The sequence below is a fragment of the Phoenix dactylifera genome, chromosome 11, assembly GCF_051530095.1.
Source record: "Phoenix dactylifera cultivar Ajwa chromosome 11, Ajwa_hap1_PhDact_Kaust_v1.1, whole genome shotgun sequence".
In the NCBI taxonomy this organism is placed as follows: domain Eukaryota; kingdom Viridiplantae; phylum Streptophyta; class Magnoliopsida; order Arecales; family Arecaceae; genus Phoenix; species Phoenix dactylifera.
This window is the reverse complement of record NC_143200.1, coordinates 24698918-24716580: the sequence shown is the minus strand read 5'-3', so window position 1 is coordinate 24716580 and position 17663 is coordinate 24698918. Positions and strand designations below refer to the sequence as shown.

The following is a 17663-nucleotide window of genomic DNA, read 5'->3' as shown; positions in this document are numbered from 1 at the left end:
GGCGAATAATATGCAAAATTTTCATGGGAAAAAAATAGTATACATGTATAAGGTGCATTGTATTTATGTTTTCTATTTTGTTATTAGCATTAAAAGAAGTTTTTTTATATGATCTGCTAGTTTAATTTGGATAGAAATGTCTTGACTCGCCGATTCTATTCTTTCAAGAAATGCTTTGTCCATACATATGGATACTAGTTAATTATTCTATTAGGTTATTCACCAATATTCAAATTCTGATGTAGCATTTTGCTTTTTTTTTTTTTTTTGAGAGAGAGAGAGAATACTTTTTTTTTTATTTTTTGATATTATCATGATATCACCTGTCATTCCTTGAATATTAGAATTGATTACACATTTTTGATAGAAGCAACAAAAAAACTTATCAACAAATTGGTTGCTGCCTTGATGTTTTTTTATAACTTTTCTAACAATCTTCCATCCAGAAGGGCTGGAGCAAATTCATATTTAATATTAATGGCAAAAGAGCACGGAAAAATCTAGCATATCTCTGGGAGTTAATTAAATAACCTCACACGTAATCATTTGTAATCTTTGACACGTGCTAGCATGATTCCAGTCATCAGCAACATTTCTGCTGCCTTTTTCCTTCTCAATGATACCGTAGCACGTATAAATCCAGCGTATGTTTCCATGGTCCCTCACGAACCCCAATCCCGTGAATCCTCCCTCCGATCGTACGGCTGTAGCCCGCTGGCTGGAGCCCACCACATGACAATACAGCGGTCGCTGGTGTTCCTTTCCAGCTGTCACGTGTTCCTTCGTGTCGGCTGTCCCGGGCTTATCCTCTCGTGTCGGGGGGCATTTCGGATCGCACACACAGACACCCCCCAATTCTGCGACGGATGCGCCGTATTAAACTCGACACCTGGCAACTCCTACAAATGAATCTGAACCATCCGTTGCACTATCAAGGTCTATGATTGGCTAATCGCTCATAATCTATACGCAGAGCGAGGCACAGACTACTAATTTTCCTCCGCGGCTAAGTATACCCAGGAATCAGGCGGCGACCGGAAGTTGCAATGATGTAACCACCGCATCCGGCAAACTGATTTTCCCACAAATACCCCTGCCATCTAACCGCGCCACGAGCTTTTTTTTTAACCCTCACGGTTTTGTACCATTTTTGTAGTGGCAAACTAGATATTTTAGTAAAAAGAAAGGCTAAATTACTTTTAATCTGTTAGCATTATTCTGAAGGAAGGACGGTGTTCTTTGGCACCTCGGGATGTCGTTTAAAACCCCAGCAACATGGATGACCGACGGCCTCTAGCTTCCCTCCACTGGCCTCCCCTGATACCAAATCTTAACCCTAACCCTAGGAGGAGGTTCTGATCGGCCTTCGGAGGTCGGTTATGGCGGCCGCGCAGGCGCGAGAGCTGACGCCGCCGCCGGTCATTCGAAAAGCCGGGAGCTACACCGTCTTCCTGACCCCTCCGGCGACCCCGAAGCCCTCCGAGGCCCCGAGATTCCCTGTCTCCAGCCCCAGCCCTAACCCTAGCTCCAGCCCTATAAAGGAGGCTCCTTTGCCTCCCAAGGCTCCTCCCTCCTATCCTCCTCCCGTGCAGGCCCCGCCGCTGAGTTTCGGGAAGCCGACCGCCCGGTCGTCGGGCTCCGCGTTCGGCTTCTTCTGGGATACCGTCGCCAAAGTCCAAGATGGTATCTTTTTTAGGGTTTTGGGGTTTTTTGGTGTGGCATGCATTCCGATTCTTTAAATTCCAGGAGTTCTGAGCTGTTGTTTGGTGCTTTTGGCAGCGCATTCGAGCTTGGATGAGTACTTGGCGAATTGGTTGGGGCTGGACCAGTCGAAGTATCAGTGGGCTTTGAACCATTACTACGAGAACAAAGAAGTGGTAAGAATTTATTATTTTTGGCATGGAATTGGAGTAGTCTGGCATGAAAAAGGTGACTTCTTTACTAGCAAAATTGGTTCACTTCCTTTTGTCTGACTGTATTCTGCTTGCTTGAGAGACAAATTAGCTCTCTGCTTCTTGTAAACTCTTTTCTGTAGATATTTTCTGTTCAGCAATAAAAGCCGGGTGGCATTTCGCTTCCCTTATCATCCGAAAAAAAAAAAAATCGTTATATCTACTGCTGTAAGTAGATGGTCTCTTGGTGTCATGGGACTTGGAAGGATCAATGAAGATTTGTCTAACATGGTGTCAGTCTCCCATATTTTAATTTCCAAAGGTTACAGATTTTTGCGATGCCTCAAGTGACAGCAGCTTCAGTTAAATAATTTGATACCTCTCTACAGATCCGCTCTCTTGGACACATAATTGACTAATCTCTCTCCAAAATGATATGCAAATGATCTTGTTTGACTTGTCTATGATAAAGGAAATTGATTCCCTTGTGGTGGAAAAAGCCTGTCCTGTTCCATACTATGGATCACTCTTTAGGTGCTGTTCTTCCTATGAGAGTTGGCATCCCTTCAATTCCATGGACCGATGTCTTACTGGAGTGGCATATATCTAAGGTTAAAACTTTAATGGGACTTCATGAGCTTTATGTGGTACAAGAGAAAACATTATGTCCTAAATTCAACCAGCTGCATTGTTGTGTATCCTTCTTATGTATGCCCACCCTTGAATGCTAACCATTTTGGTTTTTCAACAGAGCGACTAGTTTCTTCTATGCTTTTTCTGTGGAACAGCTTCTTGTGTACCAGTAAGGAACAATCCAAAGTCTGGTTAAGCAAGACACTCTCCTTGGTTTGAGCTAACTATATACTTTTAGTTTGTTGGACCGAACAGCTTTACAAGTGAGGGTTGTTCAAGCACAGCATTTTTGGTCCCTTCCTTTCAATATACTATTGTTATAGCTGCAAACCATATAATTGATTAAGGTTTCTTTGCATCCTGTTCTACTCAGTGAACAAAATTTTGATCTATCACTTCCCAACAAACTTCAAGACTGTAGATTTCTAGTTTGATTTATGAAATTGTCAAACTTAAAAATTCTAATTGTAGGTAAAGGAAGGTGGCAAAGCAGGACTTGCCGGCAAAAAGCAAGTTGTGTAACCTCTTGGTAGGTGATTGCATTCAATCCAGCTATTGTTTGTAGAGACCTATCATTTTAATTTTGTTTAATCTCTTACTCCCTTATGTTATATTTGTGCAGTATAACTTCAAGGTTTTGCAGTCCTTATGACTACGTATCTGATACAATGTGATGAAAATTCCATCTGAAATAAATATGTATGGAAGCAGAGAGGACTATTCCATTCAGAAGCTGGGTCTGATGTTCTCACTTCGGATGCCATGCTGCCTTTGCCGATTATTGTGTGGCTTCTAAATTGCGGAGGCTGTTATTGCCAATTAAAATGCTACCATCTGTAAAGTAATCTGTTCATGTCATCGGAGGAGCAATGAGTTATAGATCAGAGTTTTGTTTTGACTCTGTTATGATCTTCAAATTAGAAAAATGATAAACATGCGTATTTTCTTATGCCTCGAGTCATAGTTATTGCTTTTTTTCTTTTGGCACTCCATTCTTTTCTTCAATGAAAGAGGTGCAGGTAATGCAGCGGTTTGTTCTTCTATTCTTAAGCGTTCTATGCGAATAATAGGTCAAAACCTTGAAGCATGGCATAATTTGAAACAGATGGGCTGATGTGCAAACCCAACCCTCTGATCAAATGCTTCTGCTGTGTCGGGTGGCTGGTATATATTGCCATCTCAAAGTAATCATGCTTTGCAACATCCTTGCATGGACGATAATAAACAAAAACACCTATACAATCAAATACCATATAGTAGAGACAAGTTCGGTAATATGGGACTTGTAATATGAGTGTCCCATTTGAAGCACACTCCCTAGATGATGATGATTTCTATTAAGCTTGTACTTTCCATTGTTGCTTTCATCATCATTTTGTTGTTTGGAAAAAAAAGAAGAATGCCAAGCTGATTTCTTCCTAGAATGAATGCATGCTGAGAAGTCATTCCATCAGCTCCTCAAGGAACCCTAATTCCATTTAGTAGCTCTGGAAGGCCTCTAGTAAAGTATGCAAGCCAATTTACACAAGTCAAACGGCCACTCGAAAGACATAGCAACTCCAACCAAATTTTAGCAGCACGTTAATTACAAAATGCATGCTTCCTTTGTTCTGTTATTGCACTGCAGTAGAAGAGGATGGGTAGTCCAAAAAACAGCAGGAAGAAGTAAAATTTAGACCACCATATGAGGCTCCAATCCAACAGCACCCTGGTAAAAACCAAGAGCTCTCCGGTTGGCTCTTTAGCTCGTGAACACTGCTAGGAATACAATACAACTTGTACCAAAAAAAAAGGAGAAAAGAATGATATTCTTGAGAAAAGGAATATATTATAACTTACGAGACACCTTTTTAGAAATTTCATAGTAACACCTTGTGACTTGCAGCGATCACTAGGTGAGAAACGTTTGATGTCTTCCCCTGTCATCCCATCAAAAACCAGCTAGAAAGTAAATTTCCGTGCAAAAATTTGAACACCATCTGAGTGGGCTCATGAGACAAGCGCCAACTGGTGCGATTCTTCTCCACCGTCCAATCCAATTGGTCCTCTTCGAATATGGGCAGACGACCTTTGGTAAGTAAAAGGGATAAGAGGTGATGGGATGCAATCTCTCAACGTAGTGCTGATTACTCGATCAGACCATTGGTCAGGTGGGGTTCTCACTTTCCAGCATTATTCTGCACAAGCAAATACCATATAGTGGAGACAAATTCGGTATTTGATAGCTAACATATACCATATCATCCTAGATATACCCCTTTAATAGCATCCTGCCTTGACACTGTGCAAGGAGGTAAGAGAGAGAGAGAGAGAGAGAGAGAGAGAGAGGCTACACTAGTTCTTTGAAGCAGGTAAGACTAGGAATCTTCAAGATCTATACCTTAATTCTTTAGTAGCGTTGTTGTTGTTACGTAGATAAAGATCAAACAGGGCTTTTTTCTTTTCCTATAGATTATGACAAATCTCTGACCTATCTGTGATCATGTTCCTGTTATGGATAAACTCAACCACTGACTGTCCTCATCTGGTCTTTGAGCTTCCTTTTTTCATCAATGGCGATAAGCCCATGAAGAGTGGTGCCTTATGATCTAATGAACGTAGGATAAGTAACATTTCCTAACTGGAAGTCACTGCATGGCTATATCAGGGCGTGCTTTGGTCATGTATATGTACTTCCTAAACTCATGTATCCCAATGTAGCTGTTTGTCAGAGAGTTTGTTGACTACTTGAGTTTTTCGTTTAGAAAAAAACTGACTCACATCATGATACAAAGCTTATATAGTTACATTTTGAAGATACAGAGATCCTTCAAATCACTTATGAGATTATTCAGTTTGTTAAATAGTTTAACAGGTTTACTTACAGACCACTATCTTTTGTAAAAGATTTTTATTGCTCTTTTGTATTTTTTTCTTTCAAATCCAATATAAATAGTTTCTGTAAACTCTCCTTTTCTCATAAAGGCCGGGTGGCTTTGCCTCCCTCTTCATCAAAAAAGGACTATTTGAGTTTTGTCGGAGTTCAATGCAGTCAAGGTCTGCATTTTAATGAGCTTCCAGGATAGAGGGCTCACCTTGGACCAACGTTGATTTATTTATTAGCAAATATTAGTATAGTGGCTTAAACAACTCTCTCTTTGTAGTCATTACAGTCTCCAACAAATTATCCACTATAAGTGAATAGGAAAATGATTTAATGAACTGGTAGATGGTGACAAAAACCCACCATTGATTTCATCCCTTGGAAGAAGATAAGCTCAGCTTCTAAGTTCTTTACCAGCATCGGCATTGTCTTGTTTTTAACTCGACTAGCATTAGAAACTCTGAATTCCTCCTGCAATCAGGTCCGCCATTAATGACAGAAGCAAATTTTGATGCTCCAACAAAATACACCCTTGCCATTTTCAGTAAAAGATGTTCGGTCTCTATGCCTTAAATTTTAAGCCACCCCCTATAAAATTTTCATTTCTCCGCACTTGCTATGATGTCATGAACGGCTTAACAACACCTCAAATCCTGCACCTGCAGTTACTTTACCTGTATGTTTGCTGATAGCATTATGCCGGAAGGGTTAGAGCAGCATTATGACATAGGTTCTAAGCCCACCATGAACCAATTTAGTCCAGCTTTCTTCCATCCTAATTCTTATATATATATATATATATATATATATATATATATATATAAATACCCTTCTAAATATTGAATTTTGCATGAATATCCTTCCAAAATTACTATTTACACGTATATCATCGTAAAACACTTGTTTTGTTATTCTACCTTTTTTTTTTATCCTTACTTTTGCATTCCATTTAACACCGTTACAAAATTAACGGTTTCAAATTAAAACGGCTAAAATACTCTTACTGAGTAAATGTATAAAAAGAAGCATTTATAAAGCCATTGTGATGAGGAAAACAAAGTAATTTCAAAATTTTATTTTATTTTTAATTGAAATAAATATAGCTTTTATTAAAGGTGTTAAAAGAACCATTATATTAGGGGTATTTGTGCAAAAATAGTGTTTTATGAGGGTACAGAAATAAATATAAATTTTAAGAGGGTCTTCGCACAAATTTGAATTTTTAGAAGGGCATTCATGTAAAAAAACCAAAAAAAAATCTAGTTTCCCTTTTATAGGGTTCCAAGAATTATTTCCTAGTTATAACATCGAACTCAGGAGGCTGTGGCTCCAAAGGCCAAACCAAACTGTTCGTGAAAGAGAATCTCCAAATATGGCTTGTGGATTCCAATTAGCAACCGTCTCACCGTGGTTATCAGCCCTGAAGACTGATTTTGATTCAGTCTTTGTGTGCATCCATTTCAACTAGTTTCTGTAAAGGCTTGTCCTGCAGAACGTAGAGTATGACATTTTAGCCTAGAAGGACTAGTTCCCTGGTTTTGTTATAGGAACCTAGTTCCTTCAACAGGTTCTTAGAGAATTATAGGGAAAATATCTCTTGGATTTGTCAGAACATTTAAGCAATGTGTCATAAATGTCATTACGTTCATAGGGAAAAATATATGGACTGCATTCTTTTCGCATCGCAATGAGCACCAAGACACTTAGTTTTACTCATAAGAACCATATCTCTTGGATTTGTCAGTTTGAAACCAAAGTCGAGCATGGAGAGAAATTAATCACTGCTTTAGCCATTTCATCCTTTAATTCAATTCCAAGGGACTATATCTTGCTTTACTGAACCAAACTTCTCTCTGATTAGTTTTCCAAGATCAGATCACCTGCCAAGAAAGCCCTGGGCTGTCTAAGCAACCCAGAGGCACAGAGATGGGTCTGGGCTTACATCTCATAATTGTTGCTAAATTTTGTTTCTAAATTCAGGCCGAGATAGAGATGTGCAAGTGCTAAAGGCAGTCAAAAATTTTAAAAACAAAGCTTAATCAGCCTTGCATTTTCAAGATTGATGGGTCGAACTTGGGTTCAGATTCACATGAAAAACAGGCCAGGTTAGCAGTTGAGAGAAAAATTGCTGGGACTTCAATAAAACAACTAAATTTCCGGCCTGCAGTATTTCTGTACTCCGGGTCCTAAGTAATCCAAGGCTAGACCTAATCCGTAGTTTATGCTGGTCCATCTATGTTTTGTAGAGATTAAAAGGCCAATCTTTTGATGTGCAGAATGTGCCAATTTAGTTCAGGTTAAGTAATTCGAGCCTATCTAGTCATAGTGAATCTTGGATCTCTGTCAGCAAACAACTAACTTGAGAAATTTTAAACAACTTGATTCTCCTAGGGTTTCTCAAATGAAAACTCCACAGGATGCCCATTGTAACTGAATGTATCAGGGATTGAGAACTGATGAACATGCAAATGATAATGCATGTTCTTGTTTTTTTTTTGGTACATATCCTGAAAATGGTGGCAGAATATTCAATAAAATGGTGATTCTATTGAAGTTGTAAGTTTGTTATACATTAATCTTCTCCATGGAAATGAAAAAACAGAACAATGATAGTTTTCATATTACATACAGAAATGGCAGAATAAATGAAGTAGAAGTATTAATGCTAGTGATTTGATGATGCCCATATTTTTTCATTGCAAAAGTTGTTACTAAACAAGGTTCATGACTCATGAGCCAGTGTGGAAAAAAAAAGGGTGCAATTGTATTACTTATGCAGTCGATCTTAGTAAACAAATCCATCACTTCGAGGCGGTCTTAGATCTTTTTGCCTCAACAAACATCTCTGCTATCTACCAATCTCAAATATGTTCAAAAAGATAAGATTCTGTCAATATATATAGCTAGATTACAAGCACAAACTGATCTTTAGTTTCTAAAAAGGTAAACAACATTTAGCTTCTTTTTTAAAAATTGTTATTTAACTTGCACTTATAGTATCCGACACGTGTATTTATCACATAACTATTATATGATAAGCAAGCAAAAACTGGTGAGATAAATATGCTAATGTTATATTAACTTGTGCCCCACTGATCTCTTGTTCTCTAGGTAGAGCCAAACAAGAGGCAAACACTGGTTGATAATAAAGAGCTATATAGACAGGGTTGCCGAGAACTACACTCAAAGCACTATAATATGACATATTATAAGAAAACCATAAAGATGAACACTGAGTAGGTGAGATGGCCGACATAGTTTCTAAGTTTAAACAATAAAAAGGAGACAATAATGAAACACCTCTTTCTCAAACCAAGGGAAGATCCCCTCCCCACAGCCAAAAGATAGCTCTTTTCAGAGTCTTTCAATTGACTAATGGCCTCATTGCCACATCTTGATAAAAAAAAATATGACCGCCTTGCATGGAGCAGCATGTGGAAGAGACTGCAATCCTCTGTCATCGTATGACCAACACTAAGAATTTCTTATTGGAAGTGTGTTTAAAGAAAAGATGGCGACATGAGTTCACTAAGAATTTCTTATTGGAAGTGTGTTTAAAAGAAAAGATGGCGACATGAGTTCCAGTATGAGGAGGTTGAGGCAGTGGGTAATATCTTAGCGTCGGTCAGATTTTGGTCAATGGATAGAGGGTACGCGAAAAGACTGAATTTGAAATGAATCCAGGATAAGGACACGAGAAGGATATATATATAACCAACACTAAGAGGTGCATTTGCCTCCATGATTTTAAAACTGTTTCCGGCTCAGGACCAGTAGGAGGACCACATGGTGAGATCACATAGATGAGTTCTTAAATATGCTCTCCTTAACTTTGTCAAGCGTTGCTCTCAATACTTCTCTAAAACCCTCTCCAGGATATAATAAAAAGAAAAGGACGAAGATATCCATGAAGGATATCTTAGTAGTTTATCCTATGAGGAGATTATGGAAAGCAAACTGATCATATGCGTTGATTTAATGTAGAGATATGGATGTGTTCTGTTTTGTGAAGTTGCAGATGGGGACAAGTTAGCACCAAACTATGGTGGACTCGAAAGAAAGCCATGATCACCAAGACGTAACAGAGTTCTCTTTAGTCAAGTGTAGTTACTTGCCTATATATATTGGCTAAGTTTTATATCAGGTTACAAGTGGCCGGGTCGACCAACTTAAAAATGGAAGCTTTAATGGTTAGACTAGTCACATAGAACAGTAACCGTTAATCTTCATCACCCCTGGGTAAGGATATCTTCTTGAACACCAGCTGGTTCTTACGACTCTTTATCCGGCAACAAAAAAGAATCTCTCCTGGAGTTGCTTTAAAATACTGTACATGTCAGTGTACAAGTTGATGGCTTTTGGCAAATTCTAAATGAATGCTATATCATGAAACCTTAGAGTGCATCACGACGTGCCCACATATATATGTTGCAATAACTTCAACCAACGGTATAACTTAATGCATTCATTAGAGAATCGAAACAGAGTTTCAAATATCAGACATTTAAAAACACAAGTACAAGAAAAATGGGTTTTCTTCAAGTCGCCGAGTACAAGATAAGCATAAGTTGGCCAAAAGGAAAAGACATTAAAGGTCTCCTGTTGATATACTAAACTGATGATGATAGAATAGAATCATTTCAGGAAAAGAATGGCAAAGTAAAAGAACATGACCATGCGTAAAACTTCAGATTCATGTTAGTCCACCATCAGTCTTCCTATTCCTTCTGTCTGGCCTTGTCAGTTCAAATCATCTCTCTCTCTCTCTCTCTCTCTCTCTCTCTCTCCTCTCCCATCTCTCTATCTATCAGCAACACTTTTTTCTTTCTGCATGCTAATGCTGTGTGCCCTCATTCTCCCACTCATTCACATCATTCCATCCCGTAAAGGGCTGTACGTAAGGCTGCCACAGTAGGCTTTGCACCCTGCTGGTAATAGTAGGGTGGCGTGACCCAAGTCGTCCCCACATAACCGGAATTCTCGTAGCCCATTTCAAAAGAAACGGGAGGAGCATAAGGAACAGAACTATTCCTGCTCTGGCCCGGCTCTTGCGGATGAACCATCCCACCGTTGCACACAACGGTCGCCCCTCTTCCTTGACCCATACCACCAACAGAAGCAGCAGCAGAGAAATCCATATTAACACCAGAACCAAACACTTCAAAACCCGACGCCAGGTTTCTCTGCTGCTGCTGCTGGTGGAGAGCAAGTAAAGACCAATAGTCTTGGTCCTGTTCTGAGGGCAGGGAAAAGGAATCCCCGCCACCAGTTTGGTGCCCGGCATTGGAGGTGGAGGATGTCGATGATGAATCCGAGGCCTTGAAGGCCTTGCTAGATACCGCGCCAATGGGGAGGTCGCTGTTTAGGATGCTCTCAACGTCATAGCGGCTCATGTCAAAGTTAGTCACAGCATTGAGTCCCCGGAACTTGATTGCTGCAACGTCATACGCCTCTGCAGCTTCCTCTTGTGTACCTAATAATATTACAGCTGATTTTAAAAAAAATTTTTCTTCTGAGAAACAGATCAGGAGGTAGAGCCTAATCACTTTCATTAAGATGAAAGAGACATACAGTAGAAAAATAATCCATTACGAAAGAGTTAATAAACCAAAATGTCCGTGCAACTCATGCATGAATGCTTCAAAATTTGGATACTCACTAAAAGTTCCCAGATATAGATCTTTGTTGCCAGCTACTCTCCCAATTCTCGCCTGCCATCGGCCATGCTGGTGGTGTCTGCAGTATTTCAAAGGGAATTTTTTTTAATAAAACTCGATCAAAGTAGCACTTAAAAGTAACAAGATATATAAATTCCAATCCACTTATGAAAGAAAAGTTGACGGACCTAGTGACTCCTCTATATATGGAGGCTCCCCTAGAGAATCCACTACTCTTCCTGTAAATTGACACAAGAAAAATAATGAGATATAAACCCAACGTCAAGACTACATATATGCATGCATGCATGCATTAATGGATGTGTGTGACTTTCACGCCAAGTAGACACCTTCTGAGGGATGCCACGAACTCCTGACGTGTCATATTCTTCATCTCTTCCAGCTCCTTCTCGTAGTTCGACACCTATGATACCAAGAGTAGTACACTGATGCTTTTGTACAATACCGTATTGTCAACCCGGGGGGTGGGGGGAGGTGCGGTCACCTACCGGGAAGTTGGTGGTGGTGTTGGGACCCCAGTACTTGAGCGCTGCTAAATCGTACGCTCTGGCCGCCTTCTCCTCCCGGTCGTACCCACCTATTTTTCGCATTTCAAATAATTAGATTAAGATTTTACATTTCCGTTTTTCTTTTTTGGGGGGCTGCGGAGAGAGGAATGAATCGCTGATGAAAAAGGCTCACCCAGGTAGACTGAGAGGCAGCAAACAGAAGGTGAAGCATCCAATCACGAGGTGCCACGTCGCAAGGAGGACAGGGGAGAAGCGCATGTTAGAACGTCAGGTAGCGAAAATCTAGGTTGCGCATGGAGGGTAGGAATGTACTGATAAAGGTGGGAGTGCAGGCCGCGCATCTTAGAGGAGTGTGCGGCCAGCTGACGTTAGCAGGAGCGGCGTACCTTGGCGGCCTTTCCGGCTCTGCCCTTCCCGGCGGCAGCTGTTGTCCCAGAGATGCGCCTCGTATCTTCCCGTCCACCGATGCCTGCCCAAAATACCCCTCAAAATTCCACGCAAAATTCCAAGACCGGAAAAGAAGAGAGAGAGAGAGAGAGAGAGAGAGAGAGAGAGAGAGAGCAATCATCGACGCCTCCATGTTCTCGTGTCGGCAGAGAGAACGATTTCTTAATTCCCGACTTGCCCCGGTAGTCCAGTCTCATACTGTAGTGTGTGCTACTTACTTGGTGACCCCGCGGTAGATGGAGGTTCTCTGCCCGAAGGTCTCCGACGCCCTCCTCGGCTCGGCGGTCACCAGCGCAGACGTCACGGCGGCCGAGGAATCCGGCCGGTCAGCCGTGAATCCCTGCATGAATCCCGCGGCGATGCTTCTGAGGTCGGAGTCGCAGCCCCCGCGGGCACCCGTCTCTGCTGCAGCCGCGTCGCCGCTGGAAAACCCTCCACAACAGCCGAGAAAGTCCTCTAGCTTCGGCCCCTCCGCCGCCGCCAGCATAGCTAGGTCGTCTCCAGTGGCGCAGCAGCCTTCCTCCGCTCCCTCCTGGCCACCTGCAGCGAAGCCAAAAGCAAAGGAAAGAATGAAAGACAGAAAACCGCGCGCCATTGAAGGCCCTTCTGGGTTTCTTTTTACCGAACGATAAAAGAAGGAACGGAGGAGGAAGGAGAGACTGACCGTGGTGAGGTGTCGCGGAGAAGACTTCGAAGAGACCGGGATGGTGGGAGAGGGAGAAGGCGAGCCAGTTGTTAGAAGCATCCATTTGCGTAGTTTGTTTGTGGGGCTATGCTGGGAATAAAGAACTCTCCGGGAGAATGAACGAAAGAGACTTATCAGTTGAAAAGAGGAACAAGGGGGGTCGGGGAAAGGAAGACACAAATATAGACAGGACCATTACGGGAACGAAGAGCAAAGAGGAGGAACGAGAGGGAGAGGGAGAGGGAGAGAGAGCGAGCGCACGAGAATCGAGGTTGCCTTATTAAATCTGATATTAAAATAAGAAGGGTTTAATTAAAGATCAAGATAGGGTAGGATTAGGAGGGGGCACAAGTGGAGGCTTTTCACGGGCCGTCTGGGCGGTCCCCTTGACCGAATGGCAAGCAGTGTCCACTATCCCTCCCCAACTTATATTAAACAACAGCTGTTATGCAATAAGACAAATATAAACGGATTACCACGCGGGGAATTCTAATTGGAACGGTGGATTAGCTATGATGTCCCGCAGGAGGAGAGGACCGTAGAATTGCAGAGAAGCGAGGAGGCAAGAGGGGAGGGGAGGGGACACGACACGACGACGCGCATACGCGACGGAAGTGGGTACGGACGGAACGACACGTGGCGGACAACGGGTCCCGCCGCTCTGGCTTCGTCCTCCCGCTTCCCCCTTTTCCTTTTACATGGCCTAGTTCCACTCACCCGCCAGGTGCTATTGACCGCCTCTACAGTTCCCGCTACCGTCCCTGACGATGCAGCACGGCAACCCGTCCGATTCTGATCCGACGTCAGCTTTTATCGCGTGACACTGATCGCAGACGGACGTTCTCCTCCCTGTTCGCAGCGGTGGTCCCGCTGTCCGTCCGATGGTGATCGAGTGGTCAACGGGACATGGGGACCCTCGCCGTCAGTCGATGGTCGCCTGACGGAGAGAAAAAGGAGAGTGGGAACGGGGATGGATCCCACCACCGACCGCGTCTGATTTAGATCACATGGCGATGGCGACGAGGCTACTCGCCGTGAAACCGAAAAGGATGGTTCGGGATCCGGTCACCTACCGATGCGGTGAGGGTAGTCGGATGGGTGGGGTGATGGTCTCTTCGGCCCTTGATCATAATAAGTTTGGAGAAAAGAAAAGGTTTAATCATATCATATGTCAATCACTGCTATTATTTTATAACTTAATAGTACACCATGTGGGAAGTAAAACATATGGCTTCCCCTGCATCTTACGCCACTGCACGTGTTAACTGCCGTACGCGGAACTCATCAGGAAAAGAGATGCTTGTGTGTACGTGCGCGCGCGCGTGAGAGAGCCGGGGCGGGTTACTGCAGTACACGTGGAGGTGAGGTTGTTTGCTGAGTGGAGTCCGCCTATGGTCTGCATAAAAAGAGAAGTAGCACCCGAGGAGAGAGTATCAGATCAAAGATAAAAATAAAAAATAAAAAAAATTTCAGATCATTTATGTTCATCCGAAGACGAATGGTACAGCGAGCTAAGTAGTTTCTTATGCAGCACATCACTCCGATAAACTCCTTTGAATGAACTAAGTGGATTTTTGAAATTCTGCTTGCCAACAACTTGTTTTGTCTGGCTTTGCTGGCTGTTTTCATGTGCATATCTCATAAGGCGCCAGTATACCAAAATAAAAATAAAAAAATAGAGGATCATATATGATGCATGTCCTTATGGAATGGAGACGTGCCAGCAACTTAAGTTTACCATCTTAATGTAGTGGAAAACTAAGTTCAGGACTCTCCTCACAACCCTACTTCCAAATATTCAAGAAGCTAATCAGGGCTTTGTACCAAGCTCTAAGAAACATTGGCACGCCTTGTCAATTATAAAAGAATAAGTATAACCTCTAGCACAATTCCTCCGGATAAGTGGAGAACGGACAGAGACAACAAAGATGGAAAATCTCAGTATGTACATGAGTTTTATAGATCAACTTTTTTTCTTTTTAAGAATAACAATTTGACGTGTGGGTCAACTATAAATATGCATACAATGTTGGGCTTGAAAGTATATGGTTGAGGGGATGATTATCTGGACGAAGAGATCAGTTTTAAAAACATGTGGAATGCTATAACTACACGTGCACATATAAACGTTGCCCACATGCACACCTCGAAAGTCACGTCCCTTATTGGGGTCTAACCAAGACTTAGATGCTGGCCATGCATAAATACAATGTGAGGCAGTTCGCATGGGACAACTTAGGCACGTAGTAGGTCTAGCATTACTTTTCAAGAATTGTTGGATTATACAATGAACAGAAGCGAGGATTATTGAACCATATAATGAAGAAAAGTGGCATCAATCACATCTCTCTCTCCACCCCCCCGGCCCCTCTCCCCCCACGTGTGCTCCTGTGTTTGCACGCATGCATATGTGTTGGTTATTAGAGTAGAAATTTGACTTAAGCATCGCATGCATTTTTACGTGCAGTTGCATCAAAAATGGTCAAAAGTTTTCATCATGTCTCGCATCTCTAGAGCTTGTCTCAATAATCACACCTCTTTACTTAGCAATCAATAATTATAGGTTCAATTCTTGGATGGCACACCTCCAAGTATTTGAATCTAAATGATTATATTATATAATTTTTCTTTTTCTCTCCCGAAAAAAAAAAGCTCCGATAAGATCTTACATAATAAACACATGCAACATGCACATAATAATTTTTTTTTCACCTGTGAAAGTTACATCGATCCACTTAACTACTAAAGCTTCTAGGATCAAATACTAGGCGGCGCATGTCCAGATAATTGAACTCCGATAATTATAATGTAGGTGAATCTTCCTATTTTTCACTCCAAAAAGTGTTTTCACTTGCTTTCTCCTTGTCAACATTTGTCTTTATTAGCTGATTCTCTCCTTGGCAAGTGCACATAATATATAGTTTCAATAGCACTTACAGTTCTCATAAGAGATTGGCATGCCCCAGAAGCTCATATGCAAAGAATAGATGGGTATAACTTTTTATATTTCCTTCAGCCAAGAAAGAAGCCTAGTCGGTACGGAGCATGGACTGAACCCTTTGTGCAAATTCAATATACAACCCGAGATTTTTCTTCAAGAGTAGCCTTTTGAACTTAAATCAGTGATCCAGGCCCATAATATCACTCACATCACTAAACGAACGCACCGAATCTACTCAAGATCCTAGTAAGTACCTTAGGTAGTCCCTTGCAGTTAGGAGCCCAACGAACATTTTCCTACCAGACCAATATCCGCACTGGAAATACGAACAAGACTAGCTTAGAATAGAAAATCAGGTTCAAAGAGAAGCCCGTTTGGTAAGATACATCTAAAGATTTGAAATTTAAATCAAAGAGCCCTATCAAAGCGCAACAACCCACAAATCCAGGCATGAGATAGCAACAAAATCCAACTTAGCAGCATATAGCATTCAACCAAACAACTTAACGGGCTTTAAAGAACCCCAAAAAGCTTCAACAAGAAGCAGAGGCCGAGGGCTGCCAAACCACTGGCACAGAGACGCTACAATGCCGGACAGCAAGAAACACACCTCTCCTCCTGTAGTAGTGTCCACTGGCTGCTCAAAGATCAAGTCTTACCTCTCACTCCGCCGTCCTCTTTCCCATCCCCAACCATGTCCACAGCCCAAACCCCCTACTCTGCAAGTCATTTCTCAACAAGAGGCCACCTCTAACTCCATATTGGCTCCTCTAATTCCAAATTTTTCTGAGAATCATGAAGCAGTTGTTCAAGCTTACTGGAGAAGAGCTAGAGAACTTGAACAAGAACTTCATAAGATAGACAAGTGGTTGAGCACGGAGAGAAAACAAAGAGAGGGCCTCCAGAACTCTATGACAGGAAAACCGCAAGAAGTTCCTGGCACAGAACTGACGAAACTATCAGACGGGAGTTATCTTCATGAAATTAAGAGATTGGGCAGGCCATGGGGAAGATTAGTCATGCAAGTCTCTGTACCTGCAATTGCTGAGAATGCCACAACTGCAACTGAGGTGCTCTGCAGAAGAATACATGGCGGAAAAAGAAAATGCTAAATACATAAATCTTTATAGGCTTTGCCATTTTCCCTTTTCTACATGCTTGATCAATTTCAAACTAAGGTATTGCCGTTTTTGCAGGTGCTATGCCAAATGGCATCAATGAGAATGGAGGATTTGCTAAGTAGCCTGTTTGAATCAATGTCAATGACCAATATAAGTGGCTTCAAGACGGGTGAATGCAGAGGCAAGTCTGTTTTAGAAGGTTCTGAAGATGGTTTCATGGAGGCTATACTTCTGGATGCAATGGAGAAGATGGAAGGCTTGGTTTTAGAAGGCTTGAGGATACAGATGGGATCGAGTTCAAAAGCCATTAAAATTAGGGAGAGTAAAGGGAAGGAAAGAAGCAGGCAGTGTGTTGTTCTACTGATGCTGATTCAGGTCAGAGATCCAATGGAAGACAATGGAGCTACTGGGGAGTTCATGATTGGACTCATTGAGGTATCGGGTGCAGAGGTATCTGCCAGAAGATTTCATATTCATGGGGTACACATCGCTGGGATAAAGCATATAAGAAGGACCAATGGGAAAGATTTCATCTGGAGTGCTTCAGCAGAAAGATGCAAGGGAACTTGTAACAGCTGTTGTTGGAAGCATGGAAGGAACCCAGACATTGTCTTTGCACACGAGAGTTAAAGAGAGGTACGAGTATTATTTATTATTTTTTGTAACGATGAATCTGAATAAGTTCGCTTTGTTCAAAGAAACAGGACACCTGCTGATATATTGTAATAAGTTTGTCTCAACCCCTTTTGTCTCGGTTTGTTTTTCCAACTGACTTAATAAAGCAACTCAGAACATCAGTGCAACCAAAACTTGAGGGTGAAATCATTTGAGCTGATTCTTGATCGAATTGCATTAATGAAAGGCTTAACATGCTACAGGATATGACCGCACATA

At 41.8% G+C, this 17663-nt stretch overlaps 3 protein-coding genes across 4 annotated transcripts; 2 read left to right on the top strand and 1 right to left on the bottom strand.

The window, feature by feature from the left end:
- Window positions 1–1249: 1249 nt before the first annotated feature.
- Window positions 1250–3474, top strand: LOC103707083 (uncharacterized). The gene is made up of 4 exons (XM_008791440.6): window positions 1250–1683; window positions 1780–1877; window positions 2997–3054; window positions 3148–3474. The coding sequence occupies exons 1-3, from the start codon at window positions 1380–1382 to the stop codon at window positions 3045–3047; spliced, it is 453 nt and encodes a 150-aa protein (XP_008789662.3). The 5' UTR covers window positions 1250–1379; the 3' UTR covers window positions 3048–3054; window positions 3148–3474.
- Window positions 3475–9826: 6352 nt separating this feature from the next.
- Window positions 9827–13110, bottom strand: LOC103707084 (AP2-like ethylene-responsive transcription factor AIL5). Of its 2 annotated transcripts, none has more exons than XM_039128084.3 (9): window positions 12687–13110; window positions 12241–12562; window positions 11962–12044; window positions 11748–11756; window positions 11555–11643; window positions 11396–11469; window positions 11234–11284; window positions 11048–11124; window positions 9827–10876 (listed from the first exon to the last, which is right to left on the bottom strand). In XM_039128084.3, exons 1-9 carry the CDS (start codon window positions 12769–12771, stop codon window positions 10260–10262), a joined length of 1407 nt encoding a protein of 468 aa, XP_038984012.3. In that variant the 5' UTR covers window positions 12772–13110; the 3' UTR covers window positions 9827–10259. The 2 variants fall into 2 exon arrangements, with proteins under 2 accessions (XP_038984012.3, XP_008789665.4); XM_008791443.6 differs by having other exon boundaries at window positions 9827–10861.
- A 3125-nt stretch (window positions 13111–16235) lies between these two features.
- LOC148700724 (uncharacterized) lies at window positions 16236–17400 on the top strand. The gene is made up of 2 exons (XM_088707919.2): window positions 16236–16718; window positions 16845–17400. The coding sequence occupies exons 1-2, from the start codon at window positions 16236–16238 to the stop codon at window positions 17397–17399; spliced, it is 1038 nt and encodes a 345-aa protein (XP_088564045.2). The 3' UTR covers window position 17400.
- Window positions 17401–17663: the final 263 nt, after the last annotated feature.

What these genes read in the sequence shown, in the direction of transcription:
- LOC103707083 (XM_008791440.6), top strand. Translation starts at nt 1,380, where the DNA reads ATGGCGGCCGCGCAGGCGCGAGAGCTGACGCCGCCGCCGGTCATTCGA. An exon ending in CGTCGCCAAAGTCCAAGATG is followed by an intron (nt 1,684 to 1,779) that starts GTATCTTTTTTA and finishes TGCTTTTGGCAG; the next exon opens with CGCATTCGAGCTTGGATGAG. An exon ending in ACTACGAGAACAAAGAAGTG is followed by an intron (nt 1,878 to 2,996) that starts GTAAGAATTTAT and finishes TTCTAATTGTAG; the next exon opens with GTAAAGGAAGGTGGCAAAGC.
- LOC103707084 (XM_039128084.3), bottom strand. Translation starts at nt 12,771, where the DNA reads ATGGATGCTTCTAACAACTGGCTCGCCTTCTCCCTCTCCCACCATCCC. An exon ending in CTCCGCGACACCTCACCACG is followed by an intron (nt 12,563 to 12,686) that starts GTCAGTCTCTCC and finishes GCTTCGCTGCAG; the next exon opens with GTGGCCAGGAGGGAGCGGAG. An exon ending in TCTATATCTGGGAACTTTTA is followed by an intron (nt 10,877 to 11,047) that starts GTGAGTATCCAA and finishes TTTTAAAATCAG; the next exon opens with CTGTAATATTATTAGGTACA.
- LOC148700724 (XM_088707919.2), top strand. Translation starts at nt 16,236, where the DNA reads ATGCCGGACAGCAAGAAACACACCTCTCCTCCTGTAGTAGTGTCCACT. An exon ending in ATGCCACAACTGCAACTGAG is followed by an intron (nt 16,719 to 16,844) that starts GTGCTCTGCAGA and finishes CCGTTTTTGCAG; the next exon opens with GTGCTATGCCAAATGGCATC.